Source organism: Bubalus kerabau, chromosome 21, assembly GCF_029407905.1.
Source record: "Bubalus kerabau isolate K-KA32 ecotype Philippines breed swamp buffalo chromosome 21, PCC_UOA_SB_1v2, whole genome shotgun sequence".
NCBI lineage: Eukaryota > Metazoa > Chordata > Mammalia > Artiodactyla > Bovidae > Bubalus > Bubalus kerabau.
Genome location: NC_073644.1, coordinates 52205598 through 52218724, shown reverse-complemented (window position 1 = coordinate 52218724; position 13127 = coordinate 52205598). Strand labels below are relative to the sequence as shown.

At 35.3% G+C, this 13127-nt stretch overlaps 1 protein-coding gene across 5 annotated transcripts in view; it reads left to right on the top strand.

Moving 5' to 3' along the window:
- Positions 1 to 13127, top strand: part of DYM (dymeclin) — a 400054-nt gene that overhangs the window by 19216 nt on the left and 367711 nt on the right. For all 5 annotated transcript variants that reach the window (XM_055559056.1, XM_055559054.1, XM_055559053.1 and 2 more), the window contains one exon: positions 4159 to 4350. In XM_055559056.1, the coding sequence (XP_055415031.1) occupies positions 4211 to 4350 (140 nt within the window). In that variant the 5' untranslated portion in view covers positions 4159 to 4210. The remainder of the gene's footprint in view (positions 1 to 4158; positions 4351 to 13127) is intronic.

Below are 13127 nucleotides of genomic sequence, written 5' to 3'. Positions count from 1 at the left end.
GTTTCGTATTGGTCCTGGGTGGAACAGTTGTTTTCATACTTTGACCTGTCCTAGCAGCTTTGAAAATAAAATTTATTTCGTATAAACCAGTAGAAAATAGGCAAAGGATATGAGCAGGTAATGGCTTCATTCACAGCACGAGAAATGAAATGCAAATTAATGCCATATTGAAAACTATTTTCACTTATCAGTTGGTGAAGACTGAAAAGTGTGATTAAAGATCGGTGACTGTGGTGTGGAGAAATAGGCATTGCTGAAGAGGGTGGAGGTCGGCAACCTCCAAGGAAGGCAGCAAGGCAGTGTAGGAGAGGGGAAGATGAAGTCCCCTCTCCCCTTCTGAGTTCTTAACTGAGGCCCTGTGGTAAAAGGTCAACAGGGGAGAAAAGCAGTTTGTTAATACGCACACCTCATGGGAGATACCTAGGGAAAAATGAGTGGCTCCTGAGGTGGCTCAGTTCAGGTTTAAATACCATCGTAAAAGGGGAAGGGAAAGGGGAACGTAGGCCTCTTAAGGCAGAGTAAATGATTTTTAGGAAGGATAGATGGGCCTCAGAAGCACAGATGAGAGATGTGATAGTTTGTGACAGAGTTTATCTCCGTGTTGTGTCAGCTTCTTGGCTCCCCTGTGATAAGAATCAATCTTCCTTGGTTGATGAAACTGATCAACTTATGATAATGGAGTTCCTTTTGGAGAGTCTGGCTTCAGGCAGATAAGGAGGGTTCAGAAAAGGCCTCACCAGGCGTTTACTGTTTTCAAGTGCGTGTAGCTCAAAATAAAGTGTCACAGTGGCGTATTTTGAGGTGGCATATTCTGCTGCCTTTCAGCAGTATCTACCAAAATTAGAAATACATGGGATCTTTGACCCAGCAATTCTGTTTCTGTGGATTTATTGTACCTATATACTGATACGTATGTGAAATATCTTGTATACCGGATGCTTACTGGTGAGTTATTTGTAGTTTACAAAAGACCATAAATTATGTAAATGTCCACCATAATGGGACTTACGGAATTAAAAACCAAAGTTGTTACAGAGTTGTGAAAAATAAATGAAGTGCTTTATATATAGATACGTAATGATTTCTAATATATGTTAACTGGGAAGAGCAAAGAGGCATATGTAGTGTGTTACAGTTTATGTAAAAAGGAAAAAATATGTGTTTATATATACACAGAAAATCTGGAATGACACCCAAGAAACTAGTAATATTTTCTCTGAGTTGAGAAACTAGGTGGTTAGAAGGGATGGGAGAGACTTTTTACTGTATATCGATTGAACCCTGTATATTTTGTACCATGTACGTTACTATAGTATTCAAAAAATAAAATACAAATAAGAAATCAAGTCTGACTTAAATTTTCATTAATAGACTCTATGATATTCTTATTGTTGCCTTATGAGGTGGATGGATGGAGTTTTGCTCTTTTGAAAAATTTATCATTTATGGACCTAATTAAACTCCCAAAGTAAATTTTTAATTGATTGTTGTTAAGGTACCAAAAGAAAAATGAAGTACTTGCCTATTTGATTGAGAGCAAAATGTTTTGATCTTCATTTTTTTCCTCAAGTAGTTTTATGTGCAGCTTTTTATTTTTTGTTGTTGTTGGCTGTGCTAGGTCTTTGTCATGGGGTGCAGGCTTTCCCTAGTCGTGGCACAGGGGCTTCTCCAGTTGCAGAGTGTGAGCTCTCATCTAAAGCCCGAGGGCTCAGTAGTTGTGGTGCACGAGCTTAGTTGCTCCCTGGCTTGTGGGATCTCTTAGTTCCCCAACCAGGGATGGAACCCATGTCCTCTGCATTGGAAGGCAGATTTTTTATGTGTCTTATCTTTCCATCCCCTTAATAGGGTTTTCATAGACCAAAAGTTTTTAATTTTGATGGAGCTCAATTTATTGATGTTTTCTTTTATGGGTTGTGTTTTTGTGTAATGTCTAAGTATTTCCTGACCCCAAGTCACGGTTTTCTCCTGTGTTTTTATCTAGAAGTTTTATACTTTTTAGGTTTACATTTAGATCTGTAATTCACTTTGAATTAACTTTGGTATAATGTGAAAGGTTTAGGTCAGAGTGTGACCTGTTGATATCCAGTTGTTCTAGCATTATTATTTGAAAAAATTGTCCTTTTATTGAATTGATTTTGCATTGTTGAAAAACTCCAAGTGGCTGCAGTTTGGTGGGTCCATTTCTAAGTTTTTTGTTTTGATTTATGTGTTTGTCACTGTGTCTTTGGATTTAATTCTCTTTTTTGACCAAATGTGTGACCTGTCAGTAAACATACATTGTGATGGAAATTTTAAATTTAGATTTTAGGAGCTGTCAGCTTTAATAATTTGTATTATAACATTAAACTATATCCTACAAGTAGATTTCCTTAAGGCTGTTAGTTGTAGGCATCATAAAAGAATACTTCATGTTTCTATCACTATTAATTTAGTTATGATGTTTCTTGTGTTTTCTGTATATGTTAAAAATTTAAATTTGAGTCAGAAATGGAATAGTCAAGGAGGTGAAAAAATATTTAATTAAAAAATATCAAAGTAATATATAAACATAGGTTAAAAATCAAATAATATGATGGACTTATGAAAAAACTGTACTACCACCCTCCCCACTTGAATTCTTTTCCCCAGAGGTGGCTACTCTCAAATCTCTGAGCTGTTGCTTCTTGTTACTTACCTCCTTATTTATAACTAATGTGCTTTTACTATTATTTTCTGATTTAGTAATTTAAAATATTTTCTAAGATTGACCTCCTACCTACTTAATGGAAGTCAGAGATTTCACATTCTTAAAATAATTTTTTTAATGTTTATTTTTATTTCTTTGTCTGTGCCGGGTCTCAGTTGTGGCATGTGGGAGTAGTTCCCTGACCAGGGATGGAACCCATACTCCTTGAATTGGAAGTTCAGAGTCTTAACCACTGGACCACCAGGAAAGTCTCGACTTCACATTCTTAAGGCACCACTGTCATTTCTTTCTCTTGCATTTCCCTAGTATAGTTATTACCTCACAATTTTTGATTTAGTCTTTATATTATAGTGATTATATAAATATTCATAACCTGAAATGAGTTATACCCTGTGACTACACAAACTTTTCTTGAACAATGTTTTTTTCCCCCAGAATACATAATTAAATCATTTACTTTGTGTTCTGAGTAACAGTCATTCCTTCCCCTCTTCCTTCCATATTCTCTGGTATTTTAAAACTCTACTGAATAAGGTTGGACACATCAGGTGACCTATAGCAGTTCTGTGTTTTCTTCCCCAGGAGGTCAGTGGGCCATGCTGACCTTTGTTCCAGCTGTTGCACAGCTCTTGACCTGTAATTTCTCTTCACCTATCTTGTGTTGAATCCTGTTTCCTCAGTTCCGTGTCTTCATTTTTCTTGGTTTATGCCCTCATACCGAAATTTTCCAGTAGCTTCAAATGGGTGCATGGGAGGTTTTTGAGTGTTGGCAAATCTAAAAATGCTCTTCTACCTTCATACTATCTGGGAGCTTTTGGCTAGGTATAGAATTCCAGTTAAAATTTTTTTTCTTAATTTAAAGACATTGCTTCCTTATCATCTATCTGTCTTCCAGTATTGCTGCTGCAAGATTAAGAAACCAGTTTTTTTCTTTTTAAGAGTTAATGTATGACAGACAGGAATAGAGGGTAATGAAACAAAACCTTTATATCTCTTCTCCATTTTCAGCAAATCTAAACAAGAATCTATTTCTTTTCCTTTCCCTTTTCTTTTCTAGAAAGTGTTTATGTGACTGAAGGCTCCCCTTTCCTCACACAATAACATTAAATGAAAGCATTCTTCTGATTTTGCTTTGTATTTTTCCCATATATGTTTTAATATTTGTAGTAGCTATGAATATATGCATAATATTGTTTGTACATTTTAAAGTCATATAAATGAAATTACATCATGTCATTATCTCATAGCTTTCTTTAAATAAATATTTTTGAGATGTGTGCATGTTGGTAATTGTAGATCTAGTTAATTCATTTTCACTAGTGTATTGTATCCCATTGTTGAGATTAAAAAAATAGAGGGAGGTATGATTTTTTTTAAAGTAGGTTTATAGTTTCTTATATTTAGGTCATGGGTAGGAAAAGTATGACAATTATTTTGAGCACTTTTGAAATTTTTCTTTTTATTCTTTGTAGGTTGTTTTGTGGAAATGAAGGTTTGAGAACAAGTTATCTACCAGATTAAAAGATGGGATCAAACAGTAGCAGAATTGGTGATCTTCCTAAAAATGAGTACTTGAAAAAGTTATCAGGCACAGAATCTGTCTCTGAGAATGATCCGTTCTGGAATCAGCTTCTATCATTTTCTTTCCCTGCACCAACAAGCAGGTAAGAGGTAACTTGGAAATTGAAAATTTGTATTGAGGGCCACATAAACTTGTATACTGATTTTTGAAAAAATTTTTATTTTAATGTTCTCTCTCTCCATTTGTTGTACATGTACTGGTAGAAAACCCAGAAGTTATGAAAAGGAAGAAATAAATTTTTCTCTCTCCTTTCTCCCACTCAGCCACCTCCTTTCTCCAGAGATGATTCCTGGTAGCAGTTTCTTTTGAATCCTTCCAGAAATAGTAAAACCATATATTTCATGTAGTTTTACAAGACTGTTTAAAGACAAATGCTAGCATACCACACATACCTTGCTTTTTTCTTCTTGCTTGCTGTCCTTGCTTTTTCCACCACAGTTAATATGTACCTGTCTTATTCTTTTAAGTGACTGCAGAGTATCAATGTGTGCTCAGTAGCTCAGTTGTGTCTGACTCTTTGTGACCTCATGGGGTGTAGCCCGCCAGGCTCCTCTGTCCATGGGATTCTCCAGGCAAGAATACTGGAATTGGTTGCCAGTCCCTTCTCTAAGGGATCTTCCCGAACCAGAGATCAAACCAGTGTCTCCTTCATTGCAGGCAGATTCTTTACCTCTGAGTCCCTGGAGAAACACCAAGAGTATCTGCAGATTATATGAAATCAGTTTTTTATTGGTAAACATTTAGATTGTTTCCAGTATTTTCTTATAACAGATAATGCTGCATATAAAATTTCTCATGCATACAAGTAAATTTCTAGTATAAATTCCTCAAAGTAGAATTGCTGGATCAGAGTGTATGTGCATTTGTAATTTTGGTAGATATTACCAAACTACTTCATGGAAGTTGTACTAATGTATACTTCTACCATCAGTATATGAGGAGGTCTGCTTTCCCACCCCTTTATCAGTTTAATGCATTTTTAGACTCTTTGGTCTTTGCCATTTTGGCAGGTGAAAACCAGTATTTCCTTTTTAACTATTATAAAAACTAACCAACATATAACTATGTAGAGTGACTAGAATGTTGAATTCCCATTATTCAGTATGTAGATTTTAAGGATTTTTATTTATTTGTAATAGTTTTATTATGAAAGACTGAATGATGGCCCCCTAAAGATATCTGTGGCCTAGTCCCTGAAATCTTTGACTATGATGATATGTTGTAGCATGTATCAATATTTCATTCATTTTTATTCCTGAGTAAGATTCATGTATATGAATATACAATCATTTGTTTATCTATTCATCAGTTAACAGCCATTTGGATTATTTCCATATTTACTTCATCTATATTTTAAAGTACTCTAAAGTAAAGTAAAATACAGACATTTTCTTTATAATCATAATACCATTATCACATCTTAACAATCACAAAATTAACAGTAATATCACACAAAATAACAATAGTTTCACTTACCCAGTCCTTCTTAAAATTTCCCTAGTTGTTTTGTAGTTTGTTTTTTATAATTAGGAAATAAATAAGGTGTATACATTGCATTTGGTAGTTATATTTCTTGAATGTCTTTAATCTCGAACAGAGCTATATATTTCCCAACTCCTGCCACTATTTTCTTTTCCCATATGCCTATGCCGTTCACTTTTTTTTTCTTTTAAGAAACTGGATCAGTTTTTCTGTAGACTGTTCCACCTTCTAGATCTACCTGACTACTTCTTATATTTTGTTTTTTTATTTGAATTTTCTATAAGTTGAACATCAGATTTAAAGATGATAAAATTTGGCTTAAACATTTTTGGTAAAAGTAATTCATAAGTGATGCTAGGTGCCTTATATTGTATTCAATTAGGATACAGAAAATATGCAGTCTTAATCAGTTATCATGTTAAGACTGAGAGGTTTGGTTGTGGTTTAGAATCCATTGATGATTTTGGTTCCAATCACCTATTTTATAAGAGATTACAAAATGGTATTATTTTTAATTTGGTCATTTCTTAACTGGAATTCTCCTGTAAAGGATTGCTTTCATGAATTAAGTTATAGTAAAACATAGTTTTTATTATATTAATAATAAGGGGAAACAATTCTTTTCTTCTACTGATTTTCAGTAATGAAAATGGTATAATCATGACAACGAAGTCTGTATTTCTTCTCTCCTTGACCCTAGAGTTGGAAGGGCTATCTCTCAGTCTTTTGACTATGAATTAAATATATATATATGTAAAATGTATGTATATGTATTATCCTTTAACAATCAAGATTATGTTTATTTTCAAATGTTTGAGGGTTAAGGATTATTGGTATTTGCTTTTTGTGAATTGTTTATATATTTTGGCAATACATTTTGATTTCTGACTTTTAGATATAGTTGGATTGGACTCTACAAGGTTGACTTAGTTTACGTTTTGTGATAATGTGAGTTAGTTGTAAGTTATGGGAAGTGGCTACATATTAGTGCTTCTGAGATCCTTGGAAAATTAAAGGTGGTTGTGGATTGATGAGAGAGGTCAAACTGAAGATGAGCTATAGTATCAGTACATTTTGAAATCATTTCCTTAATCCTGAAGAAATTATCATTGAGTATCTCTGCTCATGTTGTAATAAGACTTAGAGGAAAAAAGAGCATATAAAGAGAATATTATTTATTATTCAAAATAAATTTTCTTTTCACTTATGTAAACTGTACTACAATCCATTTGTGCTCTGCCAAAAGACATTAAAGAAGACTTAGCTGAGTTCACATGTCCAGAGTGTCTGACAAGGTCTTTCCTTGTGGTGGTAGTGTGAGAGCAGAGTACGAACTGCAACAGCTGGAGTCATGGTAGGACAGGCATTTAGGAAGTTTTGTCCCCTATTAGCTGAAAGAAGTGCAGCTGAAACCGTAACCATAGGAGACATTATGCTTCCAGAAAAAACCACAAGGAAAAGTATTGCAGGCAATGATAGTAGCTGTTGGATTGGGCTCTAAAGGAAAGGGTAGAGAGATTCAGCCAGTTAGCGTGCAAGTTGGAGATAAAGTTCTTCTCCCAGAATATGGAGGCACCAAAGTAGTTCTAGATGACAAGGATTATTTCTTATTTAAAGATAGATAAAATTTGAATGGGAAAGAAAAAAATTAATAATAGCTAAAGTACTCTTTAGAAGGAAAGGAGGAAGAAGATTGTGTGTGTGTGTGTGTGTGTGTGTGTACTTGATTTATGCAAAGCTGGCACTTCAGAGCTTTGGGAAAAGGATGAACTTCTAAGCAATAGTGGTGGGAATAAATTGTTAGCCATTATTGTCTATTTCTTGACTTCTGCTGGTGCCTCGCAGTTTGAATTATTATGGCTTTATAGTTTGTTTTGCTAATTATTGCTTTTTCTCAAAGATCCTTTGCTGTTTTCATTTATTCTTCATGTCATTTTTTTCTTAATTCATCCTTGTTTATAAAGGAATCTTAGAGTAAAAAGCTGTAAAGTGAGTAAACTGTACATTACTGTGGAGGAGGGATAGCTAGTCAAAATATCCAGAAAAGCTTTGTTAGTGATGGTGTGTATACTTTTGTCACTTTGTTTGAAGTCCCTCTTTCCTCTCCCCCTGCCCTCAGCTCCTCAGTGCTAGTATTTGGTATGTGACCTGTAGAATGTTAACATTGAGCAGGCCTTGAGGTGGAAGGTGCCACCTCATTGATAGTCAGGGATGGTATTACTTACTTTATGAATTTTTCAACTCTAAGAGGAATATCTGTAGGGAAAACTCTGAATCCAAACATTTCTGAGATTGCTCACTCCTGGAATTCCTTGGATCCCATATGTGCTTTCCTCAAGTGCAGCCAAAAATTGATGTCTGCCAGTTTTTTTTAGAAACACTAAGTCCTTTAGGACTAATCTAATCTTTCCTTACTGTAAACTGTTTTTGGCACCAGGGTAGCAAGATTTTGTTACAGTTTCCAGGCATGGTTGAAAAATGTTCAGATTCTTCAATAGTTTTCAACTTTTCACCTTATTAAAATTCCTTGTGAAGCAAAGGTGTGAAATAAAATCAAGATTAAATCTAGAGTAAATTTTAAGTAATATACTGCTTATTTTTCTTAATAAAGTGTTTTAAAATTATTTATATGACTGATTTCATACTAAAGTGAAAAGGGAAAGTGTTCATTGCTTAATCATGTCTGACTCTTTGTGACCCCATGAACTGTAGTCTGCCAGACTCCTTAGTTCATGCAATTCTTCAAGCAAGAATACTGGAGTGGGCAGCCATTCCCTTCTCCAGGGAGTCTTCCTGACCCAGTAATCGAACCCAGGTCTCCTACATTGCAGGCAGCTCCTTTACCATCTGAACCACTAGGGAAAATATAGCAATGAAATAAAAAACAATGCAGAGCTAAAGACAGAGGTAGTAAAATCATCTTTGTCTGCAGTAAATAGTTAAGAGATACATGAAACAGTTGTAAAATACGGTGTCCAAACACTAAGCTATATATGTGTATATAGTTACATATAAACCTCATGGTAGCCACAGACCAAAAATCTGTAATAGATACATACGCACAAAGAGAAAGGAATCCAAACATAACACCACAGTTAGAAGAGAGGACAAAAACTACCAGAAAATGATGAACAAAATGGCAATAAGTACATACCTATCAACAGTTACTTGATAAATAGACCACATGCTCCAATCAAAAGACATAAAGTGGAGGAGGAATGGATACAAAAGTGAGACCCATCTATATGCTGCCTGCAAGAGACTCATTTCAGATCTAAAGACACAGACTGAAAATGAGAGGATGGAAAAGTTTTCCCATGCAAATGGAGACAGAAAGCAGGGATAACAATACTTATATCAGACAAAATAGACTTTAAGACAAAGACTAATGAGAGACATTACATTAATGATCAAAGGATCAATACAACAAGAAGATACAACAGTTGTAAGTGTATGTGTGTGTGTATATATATGTACCCAATATAAGAACACCTAAATACATAAAACAGTTAACAAACATAAAAGGAAAAATTAACAGTAACACAGTAATAGTGGGAGACTTTTAACACCCCATTTACATCAGTGGACAGATCATCCAGACAGAAAATTTGTAAGGAAACCCTGGTCCAGATGACAAATTAGACCAGATGATTGATACATATATATATATACATACACACATACATCCATACATATAAACATTCTATCTAAAAGCATGAGAATACACACTCAAGTGCACATGGAACGTTCTCCAGGATAGATCACATGCTAGGCCACAGAATAAGTCTTAGTAAATTTAAGAAGATTGAAATCGTATCAAGCAATATGAGACTACAGATCAGTTATAAGAAGAAAGAAAACTACAGAAGACTCCAAATGTATGGAGGGTAAACAATATTCACTAAACTCTCCAGCCCATTATATATCCATTTTATTGGCATATAATTGTTCATGCTATGCTAAGTCACTTCAGTCGTATCCGACTCTGTGTGACCCCATAGACGGCAGCCCACCAGGCTCCCCCGTCCCTGGGATTCTCCAGGCAAGAACACTGGAGTGGGTTGCCATTTCCTTCTCCAATGCATGACAGTGAAAAGTGAAAGTGAAGTCGCTCAGTCGTGTCCGACTCTTAGCAACCCCATGGATTGCAGCTTACCAGGCTCCTCCATCCATGGGATTTTCCAAGCAAGAGTACTGGAGTGGGGTGCCATTGTTCATAGTAATCTCTTAATAATCCTTTGTATTTCTGTACTATTGGTTGTAATTACCTTTTCATTTCTAGTTTATATGAGTCCTCTTTTTCTTGGTGAGTCTGGCTAAAAGTTTATCCATTTTGTTTATTTTTTCAAAGAATCAGCTCTTAGTTTCATTGATCTTTTCTGCTGTTTTAGTCTCTGTTTCATTTATTTCTGCCCTGATCTTTATTACTTCTTTCCTTTTTACTAACTTTGGGTTTTGCTTCTTTTTATAATTCATTTAGGCATAAGGTTAGATTGTTTGAGATTTTTGTTGTTTCTTGGGATAGGCTTTTATCTCTATAAACTTCTCTCTTAGAACTGCTTTTGTTGCATCCCATAGATTTTGGATCATTGTGTTTCTTTTTCATTTATCTCCAGGTTTTTTTTTTTTTTTTCTCTTTGAATTCTTCAGTTACCTAGTAGTTACTTAGTAGCATATTGTTTACTATCTATACCTTTGAGGTTTTCTGTTGGTTTTTTTTCTTATAACTGATCTCTAGTCTCATATTGCTTGATAGAATTTCAAGAAAAAATGGATTAATTCCTAGGATATACAATCTTCCAAGACCAAATTAGCAATACATAAAGAATATGAGCAGACTGGTTACCAGTAATGAAATTGAATCAGTAATCAAAAAGCTCCCAAAAAACAAAAGTCCAGGACGAGATGGCTTCACAGGTGAATTCTCCCAAACATTTAAGGAAGAAATAACACCTACTCTTCTCAAGCTATTCCAAAAAACCGCAGAGGAAGGAACACTTTTGAACTCATTCTGTGAGACCAGTGTCACCCAGATACCAAAAGCAGATAAAGACCACACACAAAAAAGAAAATTACAGGCTAATACCACTGATGCAAAAATTATCAACAAAATATTAGCAAACTAAATTCAGTAATACATTAAAAGGATCATACACCATGATCCTTGATGAAAGTGGAAGAGGAGAGTGAAAAAGTTGGCTTAAAGCTCAACATTCAGAAAACTAAGATCATGGCATCTGGTCCCATCACTTCATGGGAAATATATGGGGAAACGGTGGAAACAGTGTCAGACTTTATTTTTTGGGGCTCCAAAATCACTGCAGATGGTGATTGCAGCCATGAAATTAAAAGACACTTACTCCTTGGAAGGAAAGTTATGACCAACCTAGATAGCATATTGAAAAGCAGAGACATTACTTTGCCAACAAAGGTCTGTCTAGTCACGGCTATGGTTTTTCCTGTGGTCATGTATGGATGTGAGAGTTGGACTGTGAAGAAGGCTGAGCGCCGAAGAATTGATGCTTTTGAACTGTGGTGTTGGAGAAGACTCTTGAGAGTCCCTTGGACTGCAAGGAGATCCATCCAGTCCATTCTGAAGGAGATCAGCCCTGGGTGTTCATTGGAAGGACTGATGCTAAAGCTGAAACTCCAGTACTTTGGTCACTTCATGCAAAGAGTTGACTCATTGGAAAAGACTCTGATGCTGGGAGGGATTGGGGGCAGGAGCAGAAGGGGATGACAGAAGAAGAGATGGCTGGATGGCATCACCGACTTGATGGACGTGAGTCTGAGTGAACTCTGGGCATTGGTGATGGACAGGGAGGCCAGGCGTGCTGCAATTCATGGGGTCGCAAAGAGTTGGACACGACTGAGCGACTGAACTGACTGACTGACACCATGATCAGTTGGGATTCATCCCAGGGATGCAAGGATGATTCAGTATCCACAAATCAGTATGATATACCATATTAACATATTGAAGACCAAAGCATATGATCATTTCAGTAGATGCAGAAAAACTGGCAAAAATTCAACATCCATTTATGATTAAAAAAAAAAAAGAAACCCTCAACAAAGTGTAGATATAAAGGAAACATACCTCAATATATGACAGGCCCACATCTAATATCATACTCTGTGGTGAAAAATTCAAAGCATGCTCTAAGATCAGGAACAAGACAAAGCTGTCCACTATTGTCCACTATTTTATTCAACAGAGTATTGGAGGTCCTAGCCAGAGCAGTCATAACAAGAAAAAGAAATTAAAGGAGTACAATTTGGAAAGGAAAAAGTAAAACTGTCATTCTGCAGATGACATGATACTATGTATAGAAGATTCTAAAGATACCACCAAAAAACTATTAGAACTAATAAATGAGTTCAGTTAAGTTGCAGGTTACAAAATTAGTATACAGCAATCTGTTGTGTTTTTGTACACTAACAATGAACTATCAAATAGAAATTAAGAGAATAATCCTCTATAAAATTGCATCAAAAATATTTGGGAATGAGTCTAAACAAGGAGGTAAAAGATGTATAGTCAGAAAACTATAAGACACTGATGGAAGAAATTGAAGACAACACAAACAAATGGAAAGGTATATCCTGCTCATAGATTGGAGGAATTAATATTGTTAAAAAGACCACACTCCCAAACGCATTCTATAGATGTAGTGCAATCCTTATCAAAATACCAATGGCATTTTCTATGGAAACGCACAAGACACTAAAGAGCCAAAAATATCTTGAGAAAGAACAACAAAACTGGAGATATCACATGCTCTGATTTCAAACTATACTACAAAACTACACTGATCAAAATAGCATGTTACTGGCACAAAAACAGACACAGATCAGTGGAACAGAATTGAGAACCTAGAAATAAACCCATGCACTTATGTTCAGTTAGTCTATAACAGAGGAGGCAAGAATATACAGTAGGGAAAAGAAAGTCTCTTCAGCAAGTGATGCTGGTAAGATTGGACAGCTACATGTGAAAGAAAATTAGAGCATTCTTTAACACCGTATACAAAAATAAAATGGATTGATTACTTGACATAAGACCTGAAACCATAAAACTCCTAGAAGAAAACATGGGTAGCGTATGCTCTTTGACACTGCTGTTAGCAGTATTTTTTGTGTATGTCTCCTCAGGCAAGGGAAGCAAAAACACAAATAGATGAGTGGGACTCAATCAAACCAAAAAGCTTTTGTAGAGCAATGGAAACAATTGAGAAAATGAAAAGGCAGTCTACTGAATGGGTGAAGATGTTTGCAAATGATCTATCAGATGAGGGGTTAATATCCAAAATGAATAATATGATGGATTAATATCCAAAAAGAACTCATACATCTTAACATAAAAAAAAAAAAGCA